This window comes from Acartia tonsa, chromosome 4, assembly GCF_053477335.1.
Source record: "Acartia tonsa isolate MP-2025a chromosome 4, ASM5347733v1, whole genome shotgun sequence".
NCBI classification, from domain to species: Eukaryota; Metazoa; Arthropoda; class Copepoda; order Calanoida; family Acartiidae; genus Acartia; species Acartia tonsa.
In genome coordinates, this window is record NC_137263.1 from 7,457,132 (window position 1) to 7,484,430 (window position 27,299).

The following is a 27,299-nucleotide window of genomic DNA, read 5'->3' on the forward strand; positions in this document are numbered from 1 at the left end:
TTAGGCCAGGTTTTGTTAGGATATTTAGATACTGGGTAGCCCTTCATCATTAGAGCATCGTACACGCCCCGAAGGTTTAGAAATTTTTAAATAGGGGGGGGGGGGGGGTTATCATTGCTCAACTACCACTTTTTATGAGAGCCTATTCATTGTTCATTTTTAAACATCTATGATTTGAAATATAAGTCATTTATCGAAAAAAAGTTAAATTGTTGTTTTATATTTTTTGTTCCACTTAATTTATGCACATCATTATCCTTGTTTTTTTTTACAGCGGAAACTATCCATAAAATCTTTAAGGTTTATTTACATTTTGATAAGGTATTTTCTTTCTAAGCTCATGGAGTCATGGTTTACTCATTTTTCTTTACATATTGTGTTAAGTGTGACTTCATACTTTGTATTATAAACAAGGGCAATTATGCCCATAAGTAAAGCAGTTAAATAACCTAAGACAATTTCTAAAGAATAGCAATGGTAATTGTGCATTAAGTGAATCCTTTTATCTGTGGAAATCTAAATAAAATTATGCATTAAAGGGAGTAAGTAAGGTATTTTTTGTTTACATCCGCCCCCCTCCCCTGGTTTGGATAAACTGTCATAACAATTTAACAACACAAACAAGCGAACTACAAAATTTTGAAAGAATTGTGGAGTAGCTTCGAAAATATAAAGTGTTTTTTTACTCATTCTTTTCATAGTTTGAAACAGTAAGCTTACATTGAACATGTCTTGAATTTTGAACAATGAAATATTTAAATTCTTTGGATGATTTGTTAAATAAAGATCAATCATGTCAACATGAAAAAAGTATGTATTAATTAACACACAATTTTTTTCCTAAAAGGATTTTTTTTCTAATACTCTGTTTTACAAGTTGTCTGAATCAGTAAGAAAATGGTTGGTTTGACTAGATTAATCTTTTCAGTGAAGCTTCTTTGTATCTTGGTATAGTTTTATGCTATTTTGATGCCTCTTCAATTTCAGGAAGCAAAGCTCCTAGATACTAGATTTCTCCCCTCCTCCCCCTCGTTTTATTTCTTTATGCTTTACCTGCTAATTTCCCATTTAATATGAAGCTTCTCTATAACTATGGTCTGCACGCGTATCCATCTATTTGTTTAAGTGAGTCTCTAATGCAAGTTGAACATATTTTTTTTATATTTAGAGTTTATGTCTTTGTTTAATGCTCTATTCTCTATGGACAATGAGCATAGCTGTCTTAGTTATTTTAGATTTTGCTTTTTTTAATTAGATATAAAACATTTTTATTTTTAGAAAAGAAGATATTTCTTGAACTTCTGGAAAAATGTGTTCTTGATGTAAGTTTTATTTATTAGTAAACTGTGCATTATTTGTAGCAGAGCTACTATATAACTAGGGTCTATTAAGTTTATTCTGTTTGTATGAACAAGTTAATTAACATCATGCGGATGAGGATGCTACGTGTGAATATTGTATGAAGAAGTTAGATTTCAATATCATGTGTAAACATATTTTCAATTAAATTTTTTGTTAAATCTATTGAGTTTTGTTTTAACTTTTTAAATCGTTTTTGCGAGTTTTGACAGTAAACGGTCATGTTTTTTTTTATTGCAGGGAAGTTTTGAAGAAATTGATCTGCTGCTTCACAGAGAAACAATTATTCTACACCTCACTTCCAAGGATAAGATCAATTCAAAAGCTTTAGGTATTTTGCAGGGCTCGGCAGCCACGCAAAGCTACAAATTAAAACCCGCTTGTGCACAACAAAAAAATCCGAAGATGGTTTGTCTGTTTAAGGAACAGGTTTAGACAACCAACTGAATTTTAAAGTTATAATATGATAATATAACTGAGGCTGACACGCGGCTGACGTGCGGCTGCCGAGCCCTAGTATTTTGCTTTATTTTTATGTGAAATTTAATCAATAAAAATTTATGTCTGTCTGTCTGCACTTAAGATCTTGCTTAGCTATAGTCCTGGTATTCTTTACTGGAAAGCTTTCTATTTATCTCAAACTAAATTTTAAGGTAACAGGGATAATCTTAGTATATGTGGTGATGCCTCTAGAGGCTCGCACCCACTAAGCATAACATAATTGGATATAAATAGCAGTTGGAAGCTCAAGACTTGCTTTTTAAAAATCAATTTATTATCTATTAATTTAATTATAGAGCTACAGACGGACTGACAGAAATTGATAGTAATAAATTGTATGTATGACTCAAATTTGTTTTTATTGGTGGCTCTGTATGCTTCTAAAATTTCTTGTGGAGATTTCCCTTTAGGCAACTATAATACTTTATCGTACACTCTGGCTAGCTATCTGTCTATTTATTATAGTCAAAAATGTACTGTTTGTTTAGTTACAGCTTGTAGATACAACAAAGATCAGATTGTTTCCAAGCTACTTCATTTTGGGTATGCTTTGAGGTAATTTCATCCATCTAAACAAGGGCGATTACGTTCAATAGAAGCTTTATGAAATTAGAGAAAGTTAAGAGAAGTAAAATGATATTAAGTTAGGAAGAGTTAATTATCTGCAATTCTAATAAAAATTCGGCCAGAAAATCCTGACCTATATGTATATATGTAGATAGATGAACTCGAACTGTTATAGAGTAGCTTCGCTACCAAACCATATTTATCATATTTATCCGAAACAAACAAGGGCGATTCCTTCCCATACTTGCGAAATGTACACATTTGTTTAGAACGAACGTGTGCCTTGTATAGTATTCCCGCTACTTATAATTTCAATGAACTAATTAGATCTCTGAGAAAAGAGGAAAAAGATTTTTTTGCCTAACCGATTTCATTGATTTTTAAAACACAAATTGGTGTACGTGATTTTATGTAAAGTAATAGACAATACTATATTTTAACAATACTAATGTTAAAATCTGTCACAAGAAGTCACTATACCAATAACGAGAATGAAAATTCACAATGGATAACTTGAAAATCAAATACCGACAGGTTGACAAAAATCCTCCATGTACACATTTCCTTATTTTAGTGTTGATGATGATGAAATATCAGGAATATATTTTGAACCCAGCGATCATGTACACATCATTAGGGTAATTAGTAGCTAAGCTATTCTATATCAAGGTTTTTATCCTAAGTGGTTGTACGTCCAACCGTCGATCAATTGAACTAGTTAGACTTTGTTATTTTTACATTTAGATATTTTAAAATTCAATGTTTTTTTTCATGTGCTATTTATAGAGAGTTTGTCTTGTTTTTATTTTCATAATTTACATTGACAACAAATATGGAAATTATGAACCTTAATTTTGAAGACTATTTCTGGTTATCTGCAGCAAGGGCATCTGTATCATCATCCCAAAATTCATGAAAGCGAAGCATAACAAATCTTTTATATTGACATAAAGCCGTGTGTGATAAAAATCATACATATAACAAAGCGTTTAGTTATATTATTAAGAACACATAATTTTTATAATACCTTTGCAACAGATTTAAATGAATTGAATGAAATTTATCTAATGAATACAGAGGCACTACCCAAAACGTTTGCAATGTATTATTTAATTGAAATTAATTTAGGTTTTAGAGTGTATGGTAAGCCTAACCTATATAAGTGCCATGTATATGGCTTATGCTCAAGTTAAGGTTTGTATATTCTTTGTTTGTAGTAGGGAAGCACTCTATAATTCACGACGTCTGTCCGTATTTATATAACGCAAAGGGGGATATGTAATTTTATCAGCTGCTATATAAGATAGACAGTTGAAATTGTTGGTGAAGATTCTTTATAATTTACTTGTTCCTTTACTACCTGGAATTATATAACATACTATTGTAGGGAACAAGATAATCTGGACAAGGTTCCTTTACTACCTAGAATTATATCACATACTATTGTAGGGAACAAGATAATCTGGACAAGGTTCCTTTACTACCTAGAATTATATCACATACTATTGTAGGGAACAAGATAATCTGGACAAGGTTCCTTTACTACCTAGAATTATATCACATACTATTGTAGGGAACAAGATAATCTGGACAAGGTTCCTTTACTACCTGGAATTATATCACATACTATTGTAGGGAACAAGAGAATCTGGACAAGGTTCCTTTACTACCTGGAATTATATCACATACTATTGTAGGGAACAAGATAATCTGGATAAGGTTCCTTTACTACCTGGAATAATATAACATACTATTGTAGGGAACAAGATAATCTGGACAAGGTTCCTTTACTACCTGGAATAATATAACATACTATTGTAGGGAACAAGAGAATCTGGACAAGGTTCCTTTACTACCTGGAATTATATCACATACTATTGTAGGGAACAAGAGCATCTGGACAAGGTTCCTTTACTACCTGGAATTGGGTTCCTCTGTCCAGTCAGAAGTTTACAGAAGTTGATCCTTTTCTAAGGTAAAAGAAGAGGGTAAAACAATTAAAGCCAGTTTTAATTACCAGAGGTTTTGGCCCTAGCCTTTAAAATATAGTAGGGGTTTGAAAAATAGCCTAACAACACTTCAAGACATATATGAAGCTTCCCAAAAAGCACATCCAGATTAAACTTTCAATCATAAAAAAGAATATATTTTCTTACTTTATGTTGTAGACTACTATTTTACTCTACACAAAGCAGGTGATTGCAATTAATATTTAAGATGTTTTGAAGTAGAGCGAAGAGCTAAAATTCTACAGAAGAAATTTACTTTATGTTGTAGACTACTATTTTACTCTACACAAAACATATGATTGCAATTAATATTTAAGATGTTTTGAAGTAGAGCGAAGAGCTAAAATTCTACAGAAGAAATTTAGGGAGTATAAAGGTATAATCTTGAAAATCTAATATATATAAAGCTAAGATTTTAAGCCCCATACAGCAAAAAACCTTTAAAAAAAAATTAAATCACAGTTAGTCTAAGAGTAGCTTTGTTTTCTTAAAATACATTTTCATGGAAATAAAAGGAAAGGGTTGGATTAATGAGATTGGTTGGATCAATGGATCAAATTTTAAAAGATGGAACTTTTGTTACATCCTACCTTTTCAAAGAATCTCAATTTTCAATGAAAATTCCACAAATATGTACAAAGCACAAGGCTCCAAAAAATTCTTTTAATAATGCAAAATTTAGAACCTTTCATGTCATTGTACAAATTCGGTTTAGCTAAATATACACAAAGTCACCATTTTTAACCTTTAACAGTTCTTTCAAATACAATAATAGTTATTTCTCGCATCGTATTATAATCAGCTTTCCGCGGATATAGAATGTACAATTACAAGATTAAAACCAGTTTTTTAGCCCCGAGGTGCCAAAGGCACGGGCTAAAAAAAACTGGTTTTAATCTTATGATTGTACATTTTTATATTCGTAGAAAGCTGGACATAATACGATGCTAGACATAGTTTTTTCGTATGGATAAGAACCGGTTCTTATCCACCGGATTCTAATGAATACGAGAAAAATATTTACAGACCAAACATGAAATTATACAAACAGACAGAGTAAGGGAAAGTAAACTTTATAGAACATGCATTGCGTGCCAATAATATGAACCTTTATAAATTGTGGAACTAAAACAAACAAAAATTTTAAGTTTCATATCAATGAATAAAAACAAACAAAAACCTAACTCTACCTGACAAACTATTCTGGCGAACAGGTTCAGGGTCCCAATAATATTTACAATATATATTTTAAGATGATTACAACAGGATTATTAACAAAGCAAATCTAATCAGGTAACAACTCTTAGTATATATAATAACCAGCGGTTACGCCCCTAGAGGCCTCTAGTGGCACTTTAAACGTTTTTGTTTGTTAAAGTCTCTACGATAATTCTTTAGTACGATACCTCTTTATTTTTTTGTCACTTATCTTGGGAGGGTGGCGGTACCCTCCCCCAAAATAGTTATAAACCTTCCCGGGAACTATGAGAATCTACCCTGTTAAGGAGAACCCGATCGGTTCAGCAGTTAGCGAGATCCTTCGGTACAGACAGACACACAAACTAACATCCGGTTACTTTAGTATAAGGATAATGATTTTTGGTAAAACCAGAGCTCGGCGCATAAGCTATAATTAAAACCTACTTGTGTGCAAAAATGGAACAGGCTTAGACATCCAGCTGAATCTTAAAGTTATAAAATTACGATTTCACTGAGGCTTACGCGCCGCTGACACGTGGCTGCCGATTATTTATGTTTTATCCTGTTTTCATTCGCACAGCTTCTTGTTTTTGCTTCCTCACTGATTGATTAGCTTTCTCATTCCCCCCATAAAGAGAAAAGTTGTATATCGTTATTAGAGTGTATATGTTATTTAAGATCCGTTTTATTTATTTCATTTTAATCTAATTATTATTTTTTATAGTTTTTATCAGATTATTAAATTTTAGTCCATTGTCGTGTTCTTCATATTTCACTGGAGGGAGAGGACAACAAAAATTAAATCATTATGTCCTTCTCTTTCTCTATATATTATATGTTGTTTATTCTATATCAAATCATAAAAATTATATATATGTACAATTACATCTACGCATCTTTGACCGATTTCAGTCTTGTTTTAGTGAGGAAATCATACTAAGCTGTAAAAATCAGAAGGAGCTCAAGATTCTACTTCTGGAAACTTCTGGAACCCACAAATTTTTTAGGTTTGCTACTTTTTGCAATTAAATTTTAAATCAAAACTGTACATTACAGACTGAACTCAAATATGAAAAAAAAACTTTACTAAGTCATTGTTAATTTTCTTTTTATTTCAGAAAACCAGAATCTTTGGCGTATCCAAGACTTAGACTAGCAATAGGTGATTTTTAATAATGTGCAAATTCAAAATTCTTAACTTAATTTTTTTGTGCGTTTTGTCATCTATAATAGGTGTAAAAATTACAGTTTAAGTGATTTGATCTTTTGTGCTTATATTTTCAGCTCAACTTTATTTTAATAATCTCCATTTTTTCCATGATTGTAATATGAAATTATTACATCTCTTAGTCTTAAGTATGATAAAAGCTTTGTTATTTATGCTTAGAGTGTAAAGGGAAGAATCTAGTTGGGCTGCAACCTTGTCAGTGGCTACTCAGACAACAATGGGTAGCTGGAATATCATGGTAATAATATTATAACTTGGTTGTAGTCTTGTCAGTGGCTACTCAGACACTATGGGTAGCTGGAATATCATGGTAATAATATTATAACTTGGTTGTAGTCTTGTCAGTGGCTACTCAGACACTATGGGTAGCTGGAATATCTTGGTAATGATATTATAACTTGGTTGTAGTCTTGTCAGTGGCTACTCAGACACTATGGGTAGCTAGATTATCATGGTAATAATATTATAACTTGGTTGTAGTCTTGTCATTGGCCACTCAGACACTATGGGTAGCTGGAATATCATTGTAATAATATTATAACTTGGTTGTAGTCTTGTCAGTGGCTACTCAGACACTATGGGTAGCTGGAATATCATGGTAATAATATTATAACTTGGTTGTAGTCTTGTCAGTGGCTACTCAGACACTATGGGTAGCTGGAATATCTTGGTAATAATATTATAACTTGGTTGTAGTCTTGTCAGTGGCTACTCAGACACTATGGGTAGCTGGAATATCATGGTAATAATATTATAACTTGGTTGTAGTATTGTCAGTGGCTACTCAGACACTATGGGTAGCTGGAATATCATTGTAATAATATTATAACTTGGTTGTAGTCTTGTCATTGGCCACTCAGACACTATGGGTAGCTGGAATATCATGGTAATAATATTATAAATTGGTTGTAGTCTTGTCAGTGGCTACTCAGACACTATGGGTAGCTGGAATATCATGGTAATAATATTATAAATTGGTTGTAGTCTTGTCAGTGGCTACTCAGACACTATGGGTAGCTGGATTATCATTGTAATAATATTATAACTTGGTTGTAGTCTTGTCAGTGGCTACTCAGACACTATGGGTAGCTGGATTATCATTGTAATAATATTATAACTTGGCTGCAACCTTGTCATTGGCTACTCAGACAACAATGGGTTGCTGGAATATCATGGTAATAATATTATAACTTGGTTGTAGTCTTGTCAGTGGCTACTCAGACACTATGGGTATCTGGAATATTCAGATTCCTTAAACCTACCAATATAAAAATGATTTGTTCTTAAAAATTTTTAAGGTATGGAAGAGGTACAGCTTTTAAACTTTTGTATATACTCTTACAAATGCTTGGCACTCCTCTGTTCTGTTTAGCACACATTTTTAGGTAAAATTCAAAATATTCTATAAAATTTTCCCCTATTACATGGTTTTTCAAGCACTTTTTGGATATAATTTATTTTATTGGAAATATTTTATATTAGCTATGAATGTTAGATCTAATGAAAAAGTTTATATAATAAACTATCCTAAAATTATTTACAAGCTAAAGAAGACATGAAAACCTGACCATTAGCTTTGCAAATTTTTCTGAAATGTACCAACAACATTACATTTTTATATAAGTTATCCCATCATTTATTTTGGATTTACTCAGTACAATTATTAATACAAAAAATCTATTAATTCAAGATTACTAGTAAAAGATTTGACTACCATTGATTGCACATCTGAGACTTCTGGGCGACTTCTGAGAAAAATTGAAAGGTGATCTCACATTTTTTATTGCGTAGATGATTTATTTAAATTTTGTCTGTCTAGTAATATTTTTGAAAAATTTCAATGAAGCTTGAAGCAATTTTGCAATTAGATGTCACGTTGCAAGATTTAGCAGCTTCACCTACATTTAATTCAATAACCAAAATGAAAAAAGCTTCAAGAAGAATAAAGTTTAACAGTCCTCTTTCAAATGTATGAAATACACAGACACAAATTCATATCATTCACACACAAAAAAAAACTCACAATAAAGGATATATAGCTGCAGCTTACTAATTCATTTATTTAAGTTTTGAGAAGTGGAATCCTTTCATTAATTTGGACACCCCCATAAACAGATGCATCTCTTATTTCTTCTCAATGTTAGGTAACATTTATTTATTGATTGAATCTTTGCTGACACCCTTTATAAGCTTGTATTTGTAAAGCTAGGGCATTCTTGTTGATTAAACATGTGTACTGGTGTGGTATCCGCCTAGGATAAATGGCAGACACCAGAGTTCGAAAAGACTACGGCAGTGTGACAGACGTGGACACCTTACTATAGAGAAGCTACGCTTCTCTAACAATCACTAAATAACAAACAGCATCTATTCAGTTGTTCCTTTATTGAAGGTCTAAGGATTACTAAAGTTATATACAACAAACAATAGCTACACAGATAGGAATAAATAATCATAACATAAAAGCATTATAATACATATACAATAGTCAGTTTGGGCAATAATGATCCCCCATCCCTGGGAAGGGTGGGGGGGAATTAACAATGCAGCTTAACCATAATAAAGCTTGTCAGATTCAATCATTAATTTTAGGCATAGGGAGGGGGTCGGCAGACCCCTTCCCCAGGACTCGGGGGAGGGCCTTTGGCCCTTCCCCGAACCCCGGTCAGGGGTGCCATAGGCATGGCTCACGGTTGCCGAATACCACAACTCTCCCCTCGGAAGGCTGGGAGGGGGTCTCCCTGCCAGACTTCCGACAGTGGTTGAGGCCTTCGGCCCGCTCCTTAGGGCTAAGATATATACAAATGATAATGATTCAATGGAATCCTAGTGGTGATTTTTCAGGGCTGATGGGCTCCCAACGTGGGATAGAAGGTAGAGGCTGGCTTTGGTTGGACACGTAGCTCGGCGCCGGCAGGTGTCAGGTTGGCGTGGGGCACAGCCGCTGCGGGGCCGGTCAGCAGTGGGGCATTCTGGTTGTTGTTGGCAGCGGCTGGGGCACTGGCTGCCAAGTTGACCGTCTGAGCGGCAGCCTGGCCTCCCGAGGGGCCGCGGGGTCTTCCAGAGGGCGGTCCAGGCCTGCCTGGGCGGTCATGCCCGCCATCGGTCGATTGCATGGACACCATTTCCTCGGCGGCTTCCCGGCCAATGGGAATGGCATCCCAGTCTACTGAAAAGTCCCGGGACTTGGCATGGGTGAGCCGGGCTCTGGCCAAGGCCTTCCTGTACAAGGTTGGATGGTACAGGAACACTTGTGACATCGCATTCATGGCGGCCCGTACACCTCCTTGTGCGGCTGCCAGGGAAATGATGGTCAGATCCCCCAGCAGTTTGAGGATCAACAACAGTAAGCACAGTATGGCTGCGCCATCTCCCCACTCGTGAATAGCTTGTCTGAACCCAGCCCAGACATCCAGGGCGGCCTCTCCTTCCTCCGCCAGTCGGTCGATATTGTAGGACACGATCCCATGGTCTCCAGCGGCCGAACAGCTACCTTGCTGAACGCACGAGCCATAGGACAGGCCGGTCAGCATTGCACTTTTATACGCTGGGAATGCTAGCAGCTGCTGCCAGTCGTTCAACTCAGCCTGCGAATACAAGCCTCCCGAACTAAAGTCATCCAAGGGTTCTGTCAGCAGCTGCTTGGGCGTATCCAGCGGGGGTGGCCTCTTCTTAGGTGCGGGGGTTAGTTCTATCCAGCCTTCCTCCGCGTGCACAGTCAGGGGGTAGGTGGAGGAGCAGGGAATCTTGGTGGCGTGGCCGCTATACACCCGTGTCACGGCGTCTACAAATCCTGTGGGTTCCACTGGTACCTTGTCCCAACATTCCTTGCTTTCACGGACAACGTATTTGTTGCGTTGGCAGGTAAGCTGGAGCAGGACGTCTCCCCTCAGTACAGAGAACGTGCTCCCCTGGACACGCACCGGGTGGGCCGGGTCTAGTTGCTGGAGCTTCCAGCAGTTGGCCGCTACTTCTTCTGCCGCTGTGCTTTTCATGCGTGTCTCCAGGGTGAATCCAATGTAACCTGCATGTATCTGGGCCTGCAGGGGGACATCCACATCCCTGGCCGATACTCTGGGCAGCGCTGCCGCGGCCGGGTCAGCTGCCACGAACAATGCTGGGTGGTTGGTGGCATGGGCCTCAAAGTCGCAGTTCACTATTGAGGTGGGGTTGGTCATGTTGATGAAAAACTGGGCTTGATGGTCAACCAGGAACGCATCCATCACTAGGCTAGGCTGGAGGCTGCGGATCAGCCTCAAGGGGCAATCTCTCCCCAGGTGGTCCCACACGTAGGTTGCTTCCCCAGTGATGCAAGACAGCTCAGAATGGGGACATTCTAAGGCCAGGTGGTCAGATTGGGACTCCACCCGTCCATCCTCTACTACGTAGGTCTCTTCCTTGACCAGCAGCCGTCGTTCCTGGAGCACTAATTCATTGCGGTACAGCTGGCCCTCGAAGTGGACGTCCTCCCCTTCACAACCCACCCCCTCGGGGCTGTTGACCAGGGCGCCCACCATATCGAGGGTGAAGAACAGGGGATGGTTCAGCTGGAACGTCAGTGGCTGGGTCTTGCCTGGCAGCGTGTAGACTCGGTTCCTGGCCAGGTCTCGGCACGTTTCTGGATCGATCTTGGTTGGCCTCATGAGGGTGGGGACCGAGGTCACCTTGAGGTGACCCCATACCCCACACCTGAATGTCCACTGGGACACAGTGAGCTGACAACTGTATCCTGTTGTTTCCCTAATCTTGACTTGCTGCAGGACATGTACTTCATGGCCCAGGGGCACCTCCTGGTGTAGCGGTACTGTGCTACACATCTTTTCCTTATTGTAGGCTGTGAAGTGGGTGGGGTTGGCGCAGTCCCACCCTACCAGGACGTAGCTAGTTGTAGGCCACACGGCTGCCAGCAGTAGTCCCCACAGGACCATCCACCAGTGTGAGAAGCTACCAGACAGCCATCTACCTCGCGCACGCGGCTGGGGATCTTCGGCTCGGGTCACGGCTGCTTCTTGGGGCTGGACACGGCTGGGCTGCTCCTGGCTAGATACAAATTTCCATTGAGCGTTATCTTTGTGTGTTCGGGGCACCCCGATACCCTCCCCAATGACAGACTGGCAGGCGACTGGCGCTTGCCTGGGTGTCGGCTCCCCTAGCCCCAAGGGGTCCCTTCCCTTGTCCATGGCATGCCCAGTGGCATGGGGCTGAAGTGCGTGTGGCACAGGCTCGCCCTGACTCACGTCCCTCCCCTGCCCTAGGAACTCAGGTGCATGTGGCACAGGCAAGTCCTTATATCCCCAAATTTCAATCTCCCCAGCCTCTGGTGCAGGGGGCACAGGCAAGGTTGGGGTTTTACAATAGTTTGGATACAACACATTTGTTAAATTTAACTTATCCTGGCTCGACTGGAAGTGCTGGGCAGCTGGGTTCCTTCGGCTGGCAGGGGGCGCTGGATGGTGTATAGCTGGGCTCTCCCTACAGGCTGGTGGCGCTGGCTGACTGGGGGTGACGGGTGTCACCCCTTCCTCTGGGACTGCTGGCTTGTTCCAGGATCCAGGTATCTCGGTGGCGGCGACGGTTGTTGCCCCAGGCACCAGGTTGGAGGCGCTGGATAGCACCCCCCAGTCATCGCAGGTGGCGGCGCCGGGTGGCGCCCCATACATCGACTCTGATGCGCTGGCTAGCGCCTCCTGCCTCTCTCGTTCAACGGCCGCCAGGGCCTCCCCGTACACCGTCTCAGTGACGCTGGGTAGCGCCCCTCCACTCTTGCTGGGTAGGCTCAGTCGGGCAGGCCCCATCATGTTTAGGCTAAAAGGCTGGGGCCTCAGAACTTCTGGCTCGGCAATGTTGTTGGGCTGCACAAACTCCGGCCCCAGGTGGTTGAGACTGAAGCCCAGGCCAACCCGGTTGGGTTCAGCCGCGCCTCCCAGTACGTTGATTCTAGCTGGAACGGTCCCAAACTGCGGCATTCCGTCGGCTCGGCCCGCTGCGTTGGGGGCGGCTGCTTGCTCCGGTGGTGCTGGGGGCGCGCTCCCTTCCATGTGGGCTACTCTGCTGGGCTTTCCTGGGGGAGCACCCTTGTCTGCGGTGCGCCTACGGCCGGCTACCTGGTCCCAGTCGGCTCTGCACTCAGCCGCCGTATGGCCAGCATAGTGGCAACGCTCGCACTTGGCAGGACGGTCACGGCGTGGCTGGGTGCGTCTCTCCTCTAGGCTGACTTCCATCGGCGTCGGGCAGTCTCGAGCTCGGTGGTCTCTCCCTTGGCAGCGGAAACAGCGGCCTGGCATCTTGTCATCTGGAGCGACCTTCCCCATCTGGTGGAGACCCGGAGCCAAGGCGCCAATCTCCATTGGCTCCGACTCGTCGTAATTGGGCAACTGGACGCTGGCTGATCCCGTGAGCCCGTCGGTGGCGTCCACTAGGCACACACCCTCCTTCAGCTGCTTGGTAATCATTGTGACGGTGAACATGGCTCGCCTCGTGTACTCAGGTACAGAGGTGATCTCATGACTCATCATTTCACGTTTCACATTAGCGTTACGAATGCCACGATTTAATTCATCGATTAATAATTCGAGATCCTCATGGCTGTAGGCCTCCCTATACAAGGCACACTTTGTGGATATGTATGCTTGTATAGGTTCTGTCGAGTGTTGCCTGTAATCCCTGAAGGCTTGCTTCAAAGTCTGGGATTCAAAGGCGGGACGAAATAACATTTCACACTCGGCCTTGACTTGTTCGTATGTCAAGGCTTGGCCTGCCTCGCCAAACAGATGAGAAGCCATTTCCGCCGCTTGCCCTACCAGTGACAGTAAAAGGGCGTTGCGGCGGTTGAGGGTGTCATGGGGCGGCACGCGGTAAGCCGCCCATGACATCTCGAGTCTGCGGATGTGGGAACTCCAGGATTGCTTTGGCGGTCCTCTATACTCCGGCAGGTTACTCAGCATCAGCTTGCGGTACTCGGCTGGAGCCGGCTGAGGGTCATCCTGGAGCCATCCTTGGGCTTGGTCGCCTCCTGGCGCTTGCGGCTGCTCCATCGGGTCAACGGTTCAACGGCGGGACACAAAGTTATAAGGCAATATTATAAATGGTTTATCACTTGAGGCTTTCTAGCCTAGCAGCCAACACTGTTTTATCACTAAGTTGGTAGTTTAGTTACAAAGATATAACTTAGCTGTACTTATCACTAGTTTCATTTTGAGGTTGTAGAGTAGGCTGGTAGGGGTAGATAGCTGTTGAGGGTCTGAACTGCTGTCAGGAACTGATTGGGTTTTCCTTTATCACACTATAGATAGGAGGGAGAAGCTTGTAATTCTTTATTTTCTAAAAATATCTTTGTTAGATGCTATGGAGTAGCTCCGCTCCTGTGTGTGTGTGTGTGCGTGAAATCTCCTTTCCTTGTAGCGCGCTTACGCACCGTCAAATCCGCGCACACAGGTAAAACGCGCACTTATCCCTCAACTCGCTCTCTCATTGGTCCGCTTTGTCCGTTGAATTTTATGATATGTCCCGAACTCTGTTGCGCGACCCGTAAATGGCGCTCTGTTTTCCCGGTCGCTAGCTCCACACCGTGGGCGGACTTAGTCAAGTGTGGGTAGGAGGGGGGAAGCGCGTGAGGGGACGGGGTAAAGCCGTCCGTTCCCCCTGTGGGGAAGGGGGAGTGCTGTGGGTTTGAGGTAACTGTGTGATGAGGTAATGGTGCCCTGTCTCCTTAATCCTAGGCTTATTGTTATGTCACCTTGATTGTATTTTCTTCAATGGAGAGTGGGCCCCTCCCTTTCCTCTGGAATAAGGGGTGTATTTTGTTGTGCTGGAGGCTTGGGTGGTTAGATTGTTTATCAAGGCATTGTTATATTACATCTAGATTCTATTTTTGGCCTTATCACAATACATAACAGATTTGCTTACCAAGCCTGTTCTATTTTTAGTTTTATCACAATACACAACAAATTGTTTGCCAATCCTTGCTCATAAATCTATTGTTTAGCCATCACACTAGGGTGGTAATCCCTAAAATGTGATATAATATCTGCTTTTCTAGATGGGTGGCTGCGCTGTAGCCTCTCAGGATACTTGGAGTTGACGTAGTTTCCTCTGCTTGGTACACTACACTCGTATGTTGGCTCGCAGCTCGCAGCTATTTGGCGTGTTTCAGCCTATCGGCGGCAGGGAATGTCCCGTCCTACAGCGCCGTATATCCGAATCCGACTGTTGGCGGCAGGGAATGTCCCGTCCTGCGGCGCCGCTGGTTCAAATCCTTGGCTTGTTTCAGTCTATCGGCGGCAGGGAATGTCCCGTCCTGCAGCGCCGTGTATCCGAATCCGGCTGATGGCGGCAGGGAATGTCCCGTCCTGCTAGCGCCGCTGGTTCGAATCCTGCTATCTCTTGCAGTAAATGTTGGCCTATTTTCAGCCGTTTGCACTTAGTTGGCCTGTTTCAGCCAGTCCGCAGGCCTGTTTCAGCCCTTGAGCGCTCAATTCTCCGTTAGATGTCGGCGCTTCTCGCGGTTCTCCGTCAAGTTTCGCTGTTTCGCTTCCACAACTGCCGGATGCAGAGTTAGACCTTGCTATCCAGGGTGGGTAATTCAGGTTGCTTGTGTCAGTTTTGCCAGTTTCACTGCTGGGAGTACCTTAGCCTCAGCTACGCGTCTGCTCTACACTTGTGGTTTGCCGTAATCTCACACAGCTGTCACCAAAAGTTGTGGTATCCGCCTAGGATAAATGGCAGACACCAGAGTTCGAAAAGACTACGGCAGTGTGACAGACGTGGACACCTTACTATAGAGAAGCTACGCTTCTCTAACAATCACTAAATAACAAACAGCATCTATTCAGTTGTTCCTTTATTGAAGGTCTAAGGATTACTAAAGTTATATACAACAAACAATAGCTACACAGATAGGAATAAATAATCATAACATAAAAGCATTATAATACATATACAATAGTCAGTTTGGGCAATAATGATCCCCCATCCCTGGGAAGGGTGGGGGGGAATTAACAATGCAGCTTAACCATAATAAAGCTTGTCAGATTCAATCATTAATTTTAGGCATAGGGAGGGGGTCGGCAGACCCCTTCCCCAGGACTCGGGGGAGGGCCTTTGGCCCTTCCCCGAACCCCGGTCAGGGGTGCCATAGGCATGGCTCACGGTTGCCGAATACCACACTGGCTCCCTTTATAAACATGTATTTGTATAGCTTTGACATTCTTGTTGATTGAATGTGTACTGGCTTATTTATAAACTTATATTTGTATAGCTATGACATTCTTGTTGATTAAATATGCGCTTGCTCCCTTTATAAACTTGTATTTGTATAGCTATGACATTCTTGTTAATTGAATGTGTGCTGGCTCCTTTTATAAACTTGCATTTTTACAGTTATGACATTCTTGTTGATGAAATGTGTGCTGGCACCCTTTATAAATTTGTATTTGTATAGCAATAACATTCTTGTTGATTGAATGTGTTCTGGCTCCCTTTATAAACTTGTATTTGTATAGCTATGACATTCTTGTTGATTATATGTGCACTGGCTCCCTTTATAAGTTTGTATTTGTATAGCCATGACATTCTTGTTGATTGAATGTGTGCTGGCTCCTTTCATAAACTGGGACAATGATCCCCACCCAAGAGATCTTTTAACTCTAAGGTAACTTTATTATAGGTATACCAATAGATTTTTTAATTGGCCCAGAATTGGCAATGTGAGAGGTTAGGTTAGGTCATGTTGGATTAAATATGGTTCCTGTTCAGAGCTAAACATATTTCAATGTGGTATATAGACCATCTAAAAATTGTTATTAAGTTACCTCACTTTATATTATCATTTTGAATTTCATTTCAATCCAATTAAATGCCAAACAATATTTCAAATTCGAAAAATATATTTATAACACAATTTTGTTTTCACATTAATTCATTGTATGAAATAAAAAATAATGACATGTTATTTGATGAATTATTAATTCAATATGTTTGAATTTTCTAGATGGTACCATAAATTATTGCTGTACATGACCATCAGTTTTGGTATCAGGTATCATTATTAGAGGTTTCCAAAACCAATTTAAAGGACGCCTGCAAGAAATACCACGCTTTAACTACTGAAAGACTGCCACAAGTAGACCCAATACCCCAAATTTAAAGCCTTTAGCTTCAATAACAAAAAAGTTCTAGGCATTTTAAAATAGCATTTCATGTACAATGAAAATTTTGAAAGATTTACAATGCTCATAAAAGAAAAAACAATATTAAACCACGATGCCTAGACATAAAATTATAACCTTATCTTTGTCAGAAATTTAGATTGCCGGTAACTGATTACATATTTACAATAAAAACACCACATTTCATAGTCAAAATCTATGAAAAAAATTCGATTTAAATTGCATTTGTGAACGAAAATCATTGCGGAAACAAAGGGGAAAACTACAACAAGCTCAGCTGTGATTGGTTGCTTAGCTGATTCAGCCTTCTGATTGGCTACAGTACACTCGATATAACGCAAGTTAAACTTAATTTTTTAAAATGATTTTGACTATAAAAATGGGTTATTTTTATTGTAAAAATATAATTAGTTACTGGCAACCGAAATTTATGGCAAAAATAAGCTTATAATTTTGTTTCTAGGCCACGTAGTTTAATTTCAAAATTTCTAACATTAGCATTAAGATTCTTTCAAAATTTTGATTGTACATAAAATGCTATTTTAAAATGCCTAGAACTTTTTTGTTATAGAAGCTGAAGGCTTCAAATTTGGGGTATTGGGTCTACTTGTGGCAGTCTTTCAGCAGTTAAAGCGTGGTATTTCTTGCAGGCTTCCTTTAAATGGCGGATACATCCCTCCGAGGGGCCAACCACCTTACACCTCTCTACACTGCCCTTGACAGGGGTAAAACTATACACTCTCCTGTTACACCCCATAAAATAGCCAAGTAAAAGTCGTTTTCCTCTCTTAGCATGTCAATTAAAAAAAAACTTTCAATTTATTTTAGTTTCTGTCCATCTCTGTATGTCTGTCTAAATGAATAATATAACTAAAAAAAATTGGCTTTTCTCAATTTTTAGTATTTCATTAGAATAAAAGTTTACAGAATTTCGAAAAGCTTATCTACAAATTATTTTTAGAGAAATAAGTGAGCTTACTATTTTGAGAAGCTGGAGAATATTACACATTGGATTTTGGAGTTCATACAGGTAAAACTCAGGGATCTAAAGGGATAACAATGGGCGAAAAATTTACAAACATCCCTAATGATATATTACCCTATCTGTAGATTTCAACTAGTGGATGAAACGATTGAACACTTAACTTAATGAACCAACCAACAGCTTTCAAGGACACTTTATTTGCTTATCTTTATAGGACTTTCCATTATCTAAATTAAAGGAAGCCTGCAAGAAATACCACGCTTTACCTGCTGAAAGACTGCCACAAGTAGACCCAATGCCCCAAATTTGAAGCCTTCAGCTTCTAAAACAAAAAAGTTCTAGGCATTTTAAAATGATATTTTATGTACAATGAAAATTTTGAAAGAATTGCAATGCTAATGTTAGAAATTTTGAAATTAAACTATGTGGCCTAGAAACAAAAGTATAAGCTTATTTTTGTCATAAATTTAGATTGCTAGTAACTAATTGTATTTTTACAATAAAAATAACCATTTTTATAGTCAAAACCATTAAAAAAAATTAAGTTTAACTTGCGTTGTACCGAGTGTACTGTAGCCAATCAGAAGGCTGAATCAGCTAAGCAACCAATCACAGCTGAGCTTGCAGTAGTTTCCCCCTTTGTTTCCGCTACGGTTTTCGTTTAAAAATGCAATTTAAATTGAATTTTTTTCATAGATTTTGACTATGAAATGTGGTGTTTTTATTGTAAAAATGTAATCAATTACCGGCAATCTAAATTTCTGACAAAGATAAGGTTATAATTTTGTGTCTAGGCAACGTAATTTAATATTGTTTTTTCTTTTATGAGCATTATAAATCTTTCAAAATTACCATTGTATATAAAATGCTTTTTTGAAATGCCTAGAACTTTTTTGTTATTGAAGCTGAAGGCTTTAAATTTGGGGTATTGGGTCTACTTGTGGCAGTCTTTCAGCAGTTTAAGCGTGGTATTTCTTGCAGACGTCCTTTAAGGGAGAAATTAGGTTCTAAGAGAAATAGCATCAGAACAAAAAATAAAAGTTGAGAGATGGATGATCCCTCTCTTGAGTTCGAGGCCCTAGAGGCTGCAGGTGGAGCCAATGGAATTTAATAAAATAATACATAAAGTTTTACATAAATCTGTGTAAAATATTAAACTTTAAGACTGATCATCTTCACGCTGATTACCTTCGCACTGAGCCTACAGCTTCACCTTGCCTATAAGCAAGCTCTTCTGTTTGCCAGCCTGGAGTGTGATCCTTACTATAGGTAAACAATTTAAAACAACTTATAGCCATTAAAACCAGTATAAAGTATGGTCCCTCAGTTGAAAGAAGGTGTATCAACTTTTTTTTATAGCTAGCCGGTTCTTTTAGTAAGTAGTAGATGTAAAATTTTTCATAGAATACAGATATGCAATCGGTTTTTTTGTAGACCTCTTATTTTTTAAGTAATTTAAGTTTTAAAAAAAAAATTAAGTCGATTTTAAGGTACTAAAATGCAACAAAAAAAAAAAGAAAGAAAATGGCCATTATGAACAAAAATAGTAAGATCTTTAATTTGACACCTTACTTTTTCAATTCTGTCAGGTAATTATTGAAAAAATCAATTTTTTTAATCCCAGGAGAATAAAAACTTTGAACTTATTTTTTTCATTCCCCAGGCATAAGAAATAGGCATTATATATACTGTTAGAATGAGAAAAGTATTACAAATCGATTCTAAGCAAAATTGAAATAAAAAGTTTACAATATAGTATATAAACTACAATAAAAGGAATTATATGAAAATATCATATTATATTATACAGGCAACGTCTTAATTCTTGAATTGAGTATAAAAATGGGAAGGGGGTAAAGAGGGGGTAAAGAGGGGGTAAAAAAGGGAAGACGAAAGTGTTGCCTGAACAAAAATATAATTGGCCATTTGTTTATTTTTTATTTTTTTACTTTTTTTCAATTTTGCTTACAATGGATTCGTAATATTTTTCTAATTCTAAAGGTATATATGAACCCATATTTTTTTACCTGTGAAATGATAAAATCAAGTTCAAAGTTTTTATTCTCGTGGGTTTAAAAAATCAATTTTTCCAATAATTACCTGACAAAATTCAAAAAGTAAGGTGTCAAATTAAAGATCTTACTATTTTTGTACATAATGGACATTTTCTTCCTTTTTTTTGTTGCGTTTTAGTACCTTAAAATCGACTTAATCTTTTTTTTAAAAACTTAAATTACTTTAAAAATAAGAGGTCTACAAAAAAACCGATTACTTACTAAAAGAACCGGCTAGCTATAAAAAAAAAGTTGATACACCTTCTTTAAATTATTATATGAAAATAACAAATGTTTGAATCTCTGACTGTGTGTAGCTATGAATCTCGCTAACTGCTGAACCATTACGTTCTCCTCTAAAGTTAGACATCCTATGGGTCCTAGGAAGGTTTATAATTATTTTGAGAGAGGGTATCTTTAACCTTTTTAACAAAACACAAAGGAACAAACATGTTTCATGATTATATTTATTTTTTGCTTCACTTTGAAATGCCTACATTATTGATTAAATGCACACTACATATTTGTTCAATTCTTCAATTATTTATTGTTTTCTAGAATTCCAAATGAAAAATGAATTTTGAATTATTGTTGTTTAAACAACATTATTGCAGTCATTTTGTTTTTAGTAGCGAAGCTACTCTATAATTCACTTTGTCCGTCAGTCCGTAACGCTATAGGGGAAATGGGATTTACTTAGCTCCTATAAAAGATAGAATGCTGAAATTTTTTTTGACAACATTCATATTTATAAGGAGCACAATTAACTATAAAACATCAATAGCGGTCGGAGCGCTTTTTAGCAGGTTTTAGGCTATTTTTGTATTTTTTACATTTTTCTCCATATCTTTGGTGTTTATGGTCCGATTTCCAAAATTTTTTCAGTTTGTGAAATCAAAATTAAATTTCCTGTCGTTTAAAGAAAACAACTAATACGGTCAGACTACCTTTAAACAGGTTTTAGGCTATTTTTGTATTTTTCACATTTTTCTCCATATCTTTGGTGTTTATGGTCCAATTTCCAACATTTTTTTCAGTTATATGTTATAGATATCAAAATTAAATTTTCTGTCTTTTAAAGAAAACAACTATGACAGTAAGACTACCTTTAAACAGGTTTTAGGCTATTTTTGTATTTTCACATTTTTCTCCATATCTTTGGTGTTTATGGTCCGATTTCCAAAAATTTTTCAGTTATAGATATCAAAATTAAATTTCCTGTTGTTTAAAACAAACAACCATGACAGTCAAACTGCCTTTTTGCAGGTCTTTGGCTACTTTTAATTTTTTCCTTATTTTTCCATTTCTTTTATGTATATAGTCCGATTTTCAAAAATTTTTAAGTTAAGGATATAAAAATTGAAATTTCCTGTCATTTTAAGAAAACAACCGTATTTCCATCCATGAATTTTTGGGCTTCGCTACTTATGGATGTTGTCATCCTTGTTTTATACATAAATATAAATATTGGTATTTCATTCCCCAACAAACTTGTGTTATGTTGGCAAATTCAGTATGAGTTCCTAAAGTCCACGAGGGCCAAGGCTCTATCTCCCTAACAAAAGACAAATCAACCCATCAAATTAAATATAATTTTCCTCAAAGTGCCTGGTCGAACACAGTATTTTGAAATAGATTAAAATAAGGGATGGTGAGTTTTTTTTCAGGTGTTAATTGTTAGGGGTTAGGCATAAAGAAGAAAATTACAATCCTTAACTTCAATTTCTCAAAAAATTAATTGGGATGAGGAGGGTTCTTTGCTCGCTAGGAACTTGAGGGAAAGCATCAGCTTATGAATCCCAATAATATCGTAGTTCTTATAAATACACTTTCAATTTAAACGTAACTGTCCTTGTTACATCTTTATGACAATCTTTTTAGTCTGTTAAATATGAGTGAGATGACCGCCACTAACTGTACACTCGAAGAGGATCCAAGTAAGATGTACGAGACTGAGATCATGTGGACCAACACCTTGTTCTCCATATCAACAACTATTTCTTACATTCACTTCCTGTATTGGCTGCAGCTCAACCCGACCATAGGACCAGTGGTTATATCCGCCAGTCAGGTATAGTATTGTATTGGCTGCAGCTGAACCTGACCTTAGGACCATTGGTTATATTTGCCAGTCAGGTATAGTATTTATTGGCTGCAGCTTAACCCGACCATAGAACCAGTGGTTATGTCTGCCCGGCAGGTATAGTATCATATTGGCTGCAGCTGAACCCTACCATAGGACCAGTGGTTATATCCGCCAGTCAGATATAGTATTGTATTGGTTGCAGCTGAACCTGACCTTAGGACCATTGGTTATATTTGCCAGTCAGGTATAGTATTTATTGGCTGCAGCTGAACCCGACCATAGAAACAGTGGTTATGTCTGCCCGGCAGGTATAGTATCATATTGGCTGCAGCTAAACCCTACCATAGGACCTGTGGTTAAAACCGCTAGTCAGGTATAGTATTATATTGGCTGCAGCTGAACCCGACCATAGGACCTGTTGTTATATCCGCCAGTCAGGTATAGTTGTCTAATTAAATTAAAACTTTCCTTTGTTGTTGTCTTTTGGAGAAGTACATCTTCTCTGATGATAAACATAATTACATGCTTTGTAATGCTATTATTCGTTGAAAAGTTTGGGCATAACTAGTGTGAAACCAACCAATAAAATTTGATAAAAGTGTTCAAAGTTACTGAGCCAACTAACATGACAACGTGGTTACAAAACTTTGGGTACCAGTGCAGTGTAATGTATAGTCGAATTTCATATAATTAGGTGGGGAGAGAGAAAAAATTTAAACGGGCCAAATTGATTGTATTTTTTTACATAAAAATATAACCAACGTACGAGTTATTTTTTTAATAGTTGATAACAAAATGTGTTTCACTATTTAACAAGTGAATTTAACTAGGTAGAATACAAAATAAGGAGACTTAATTGAAATTACACTTTATTAAATCAATAATCTCTCTGAATATCTAGGTAGTTGTAGATGTGCTGACTATTGGTAGTCTGTACCTTGTCCTACTCTGTGCCTTCACTTCTGGAATTATATTCATAATTTCTGAATATCTAGGTAGTTATAGATGTGCTGACCATAGGTAGTTTGTACCTTGTCCTACTCTGTGCCTTCACTTCTGGAATTATATTCATTATTTCTGAATATCTAGGTAGTTGTAGATGTGCTGACTATAGGTAGTCTGTACCTTGTCCTAGTCTGTGCCTTCACTTCTGGAATTATATTCATTATTTCTGAATATCTAGGTAGTTGTAGATGTGCTGACTATTGGTAGTTTGTACCTTGTCCTACTCTGTGCCTTCACTTCTGGAATTATTTTCATTATTGGCACGGAAAAGTTGTCACAAAGGTCGTCAATTACGTCCTTATAAGAACAGGCTCGGCAGCCCAAGCCGCGTTCAGTCGTGCAGCTTAAAAGAAATGAACTATAGCTACTGCCTCAATCGCTAAATTTTACTTGTCGATGATTTCGAATTTATTTTATTTAAAAAGTTTTATGCAAGAAGCACAATAACAATTAAAACAAGTGGTATGGGTAAATGATTTAATTGAAATAAAACAAGGAGGACAACATCCATAAAAGCAAAGGTCTGAAACGGTAGGACAAATGGACTTGTATAGTGCCAGAACTGAATAATCAGAATATAAATGTATGAGAGTCGAAGCAAAATTGTAAGTAAAGTTGTTGAAAAACTGCTTGATACAGGATAATGTTTATGGACATACTTACATTTTTAGGACTTGATTATAGAGTTGATCCGCTTATAATATTTTACTTTGTTGGCCCATGAAACACTATACCACAAATCAGATAAATCGGATAATTAGATCACATAAATTTGTTGTTTAAAAAGTAAAAAAATCAACATGTTAAAAATTGACGTTCGGACATTCTCGTAATCATTATGAATGCTACGCTTTCTAAATCGTATCTAACTACTACAGGAATCGCCATTCAAAATTTGAAATCGATAGGACAATTCTAACATGCCTAAATAAACGTACGGACGAACGTCCGGACCCTAATTATAGAAAAGCTTCGCTTTTAAAAAGAGAAAGAGATTTGCTGCAGTAAAAGTAAATTTATATTTATTGTTTTGATTAAGTATGACTATTCCATCAATGTGTTAATGTCTTAATATTATGAAAAAAAGAAATCCTCTAGCGGACGTAATTGTTTATCCTTTTTAAAGCCTGAACATGACCTATGCCAGCTTGAACTCGGAACCTGTTTCTTATGATCCTATACAGCTTTATTCAGGTATATTTTACCTGGACTATCATATGAATGCATAGCATAGCCATAATGGCTTCTCCCAAAATATATATTAAACCTGACTAGGACCCATTAGAAGCTGCACTAAAAATAAGAGCCATGTTAGTCTAGTGATTAGCAAGATTTTTGGCGTTTTCCTACAATCCCTGGTTGAGAACATACCTTCACCCCCACCATTATATCCTATTCATTATATAAAGTAGTAAGCGTTTTTTGTCTGTCCCGAAGGATCTCGCTAACCGCTGAACCGATATTGTTCTCTTTTTTCAGTGCAGCTTCTTATAGGTCCTGGGAAGGTTTTAAACTATTTTTGGAGAGGGTGTCTTCACCCCCCTCCCCCCCAAATAATTATTTTTTAAAACTCTTTTGAAACTAATATTTAAAAATGTATGAGGTCGACTTTTCCCCCTCCTACCAGTGCCCCTAGAGGCTTCTAGGGGGCGTAGCCGCTAGTTTTAGATATAATTGGAAGGCGGATGGTGTTTCTTTTCTCATTTTATTACTTTAGATTAAATTATATTGGATACTGGCTACCCCACAGAGTAGGGCCTCCCGTAGGGATTAGGAAAAAACACCCCTTTCACTCTCATTTCATTTTAAAAGTAAAAGGATGTTGGGTTTTTGTGCCCGACTGGGAAAAAAACAGATATTTTAGAACAAACACACACATCCTGTTCATTTTATAAAAGAATATAGAGTTAAAATCTGCTCAAAAAAATCAGCTCACTGTTTTATTTAAAGAAAGTTTTTTAACAACTCTGGAATCTCTGTTCTGGTCTTGGCTTGGTCCTGGTGAGTCTGATCTCCATGTTGAGGGGTCCAGCTCTAGATCTGTACTCATCAAAGTTCTGGTTGGTTTCTATCAGGTAAAATTTATAATTCTTGCATAGACGTCAAAGAGGGGGCGGGCGGGGGGGGTCGGGTGATAAAGGTTCTATTTTATCCTACTTATACTTTGAAACCATCCACCCCCCCGGCCCCCCCCCCCTAATAAAACTTGGAAGTTCTTGAAATCTTGCATTGATGAAGTGTTTACTGTGGATGATGTATAATAAGTTTATAACTGTATGATAACATAACTGAACCTTCAATATAAATGTATACATTAGGTTATAGCAGTGATAGTATTCCTAAACCTTCTGATAGCTTCAATGAATACGACCTTACAGAAAATCCAAGATCACAGAGAAGTGTATTGGAAGTTTGCTAGAGCAGGTGATGAACCTTTTTATTTTGGTTCTCTTTAGGGAATGAAAAATATGATAAACCTGAAGTTAAGAATGTGAGCTTTAATTATATCTCTAAAGGTATATAGTCGTTTTCTAAAGTAAAATACAATAAAGCACAGTATTTTTATAATATTGTTGGTTTTACCTCCATAATAAATATCAAATACCTGTTTTTAATTTGTCTTGATTAAGCTAAAGATCTAATTTTTTTTATAGGATTGTGGATAAGATTTTTTGATGAGAGCAGTGCTTTACCTCCTCCATGGAACTTATTCACTGTCATCAGAGATTTTGCAAGGTCAGCAGCCAATTTTTAGTTATATCGCCGTTTTGTAGTCTTTTTAGAAGCTAACAGCTATGCCCCTAGCATCTAGGGTTCTGTATTGTAAGGGGCCGAGGAGGGCTATAAAATTAGCTTAAAACTATTCCAAGACTTAAATCTGAAAATAGAATAGACTAAAACCATTACAGGACCTATGTGAAGCATTCTTAAAATAGAGAACCCAATCTGTTCAGACAAAATCCCTTAGGTACTACTGTATATAATACTAGAAGCTATGCACCTAGTGGCCTCTAGTGGCACTTTAAATGTTTGGTTAAAAAAAAAAATAATATGTTACCTATCTATGTTGCGTTTAAACACATAAAAAACATTTATATTTTTTTGTGATTTCTCTTGGGAGGGTGGTGGTACCCTCCCCCAGAATAGTTATAAACCTTCCCGGGACCTAAGAGAAGCTACCCTGTTAAGGAGAACCCGAACGGTTCAGCGGTTAGCGAGATCCTTGCAAAACTCTTTCATTTTTAGATAAAGCTTTGTGTTGTTTTTTAAAAGCTTTAACACCCTTTCTACTTTGAGTTCTTAGTTTATTTTTGTCTTAAATTATTGGCAATTAGGATTTTTTTCTTCATAATAAATTTTAATTGTTAAATTTCAACAAACTTAGCACTAATTATTTTTTCATTAAAAAAAATATAGTATTTAAATCTTTTTATAAAAACTTTTACAATTTAGGTTTACCTATAAAAATATAAGAAAGATGTGCATAAAAAGAAATAGTAGAGTATCTCCTACAGCAGATAACACAAGCACACATAATCCAGGTAAGTTAAAATATTGGAATTGTAAGTACTAGTACAGTTTTGTCTATAGCATCAAACAAAAACATTCCCCAAAAATAATTCTACTATAGAGTTTTTATACTGCTGAAACATGCAATAAATAGGCATTTTTTAAAATAGATGTTTTCTAGAATAGACTTTTTTGAAGATGACCTATAGATTTTAAGTAATACACGTACAAAAAGGCACTAATCTTTTTTCTAGTTTGTCTTCGAAAACGATAACTGCTGGATTACAACCGGTTTTAACCCTTAGCTATACTGATAAAACCGTTTAAAGCATCGTATTACACATAGTTTTCGACGAATATTGAATTAAAAATCATAAGAATAATACCAATTTTAATCCTATTATTTTTCATTTTATTCAACGATGCGATAAAAAAGGCATCAGTTTTGATGAAAGATAATCTTATGTCTACTTTATTGTTTTTAGGAGAGGATTATCACAACCTGATGTTACATATAATTAGAAGACTAAAGGCTTATAAAAGTTATTTGTGAACATATTTTCATATTTAGTTATTTATAAGTGATTTGTTATATATAGAGTAAAATAAAAGATTATCTAAATGTTTTA

The 27,299-nt window shown here is 37.8% G+C and overlaps 1 protein-coding gene across 1 annotated transcript; it reads left to right on the forward strand.

Annotated features, from left to right (window-relative positions):
• Positions 1–699: 699 nt before the first annotated feature.
• On the forward strand, positions 700–27,299 carry LOC145315872 (short transient receptor potential channel 3-like). Its single transcript, XM_080156003.1, has 28 exons — positions 700–810; positions 1,279–1,322; positions 1,600–1,690; positions 2,349–2,415; positions 3,002–3,065; positions 3,556–3,621; positions 4,249–4,270; positions 4,333–4,402; positions 4,754–4,812; positions 5,690–5,729; positions 6,560–6,643; positions 6,755–6,798; positions 7,024–7,102; positions 8,163–8,249; positions 8,555–8,629; positions 8,932–9,008; positions 16,426–16,513; positions 16,853–16,900; positions 17,992–18,060; positions 19,180–19,284; positions 21,951–22,140; positions 23,339–23,442; positions 24,287–24,354; positions 25,111–25,235; positions 25,479–25,584; positions 25,815–25,896; positions 26,614–26,702; positions 27,156–27,299. The coding sequence occupies exons 1-28, from the start codon at positions 747–749 to the stop codon at positions 27,221–27,223; spliced, it is 2,175 nt and encodes a 724-aa protein (XP_080012129.1). The 5' UTR covers positions 700–746; the 3' UTR covers positions 27,224–27,299.

Excerpts from the sequence above, each read along its gene's own strand:
- LOC145315872 (XM_080156003.1), top strand. The coding sequence starts at position 747 with ATGAAATATTTAAATTCTTTGGATGATTTGTTAAATAAAGATCAATCA. Across the intron at positions 1,691-2,348 it reads GATCAATTCAAAAGCTTTAG|TTACAGCTTGTAGATACAAC; the intron begins GTATTTTGCAGG and ends CTGTTTGTTTAG. Across the intron at positions 5,730-6,559 it reads AACAAAGCAAATCTAATCAG|TGAGGAAATCATACTAAGCT; the intron begins GTAACAACTCTT and ends GTCTTGTTTTAG.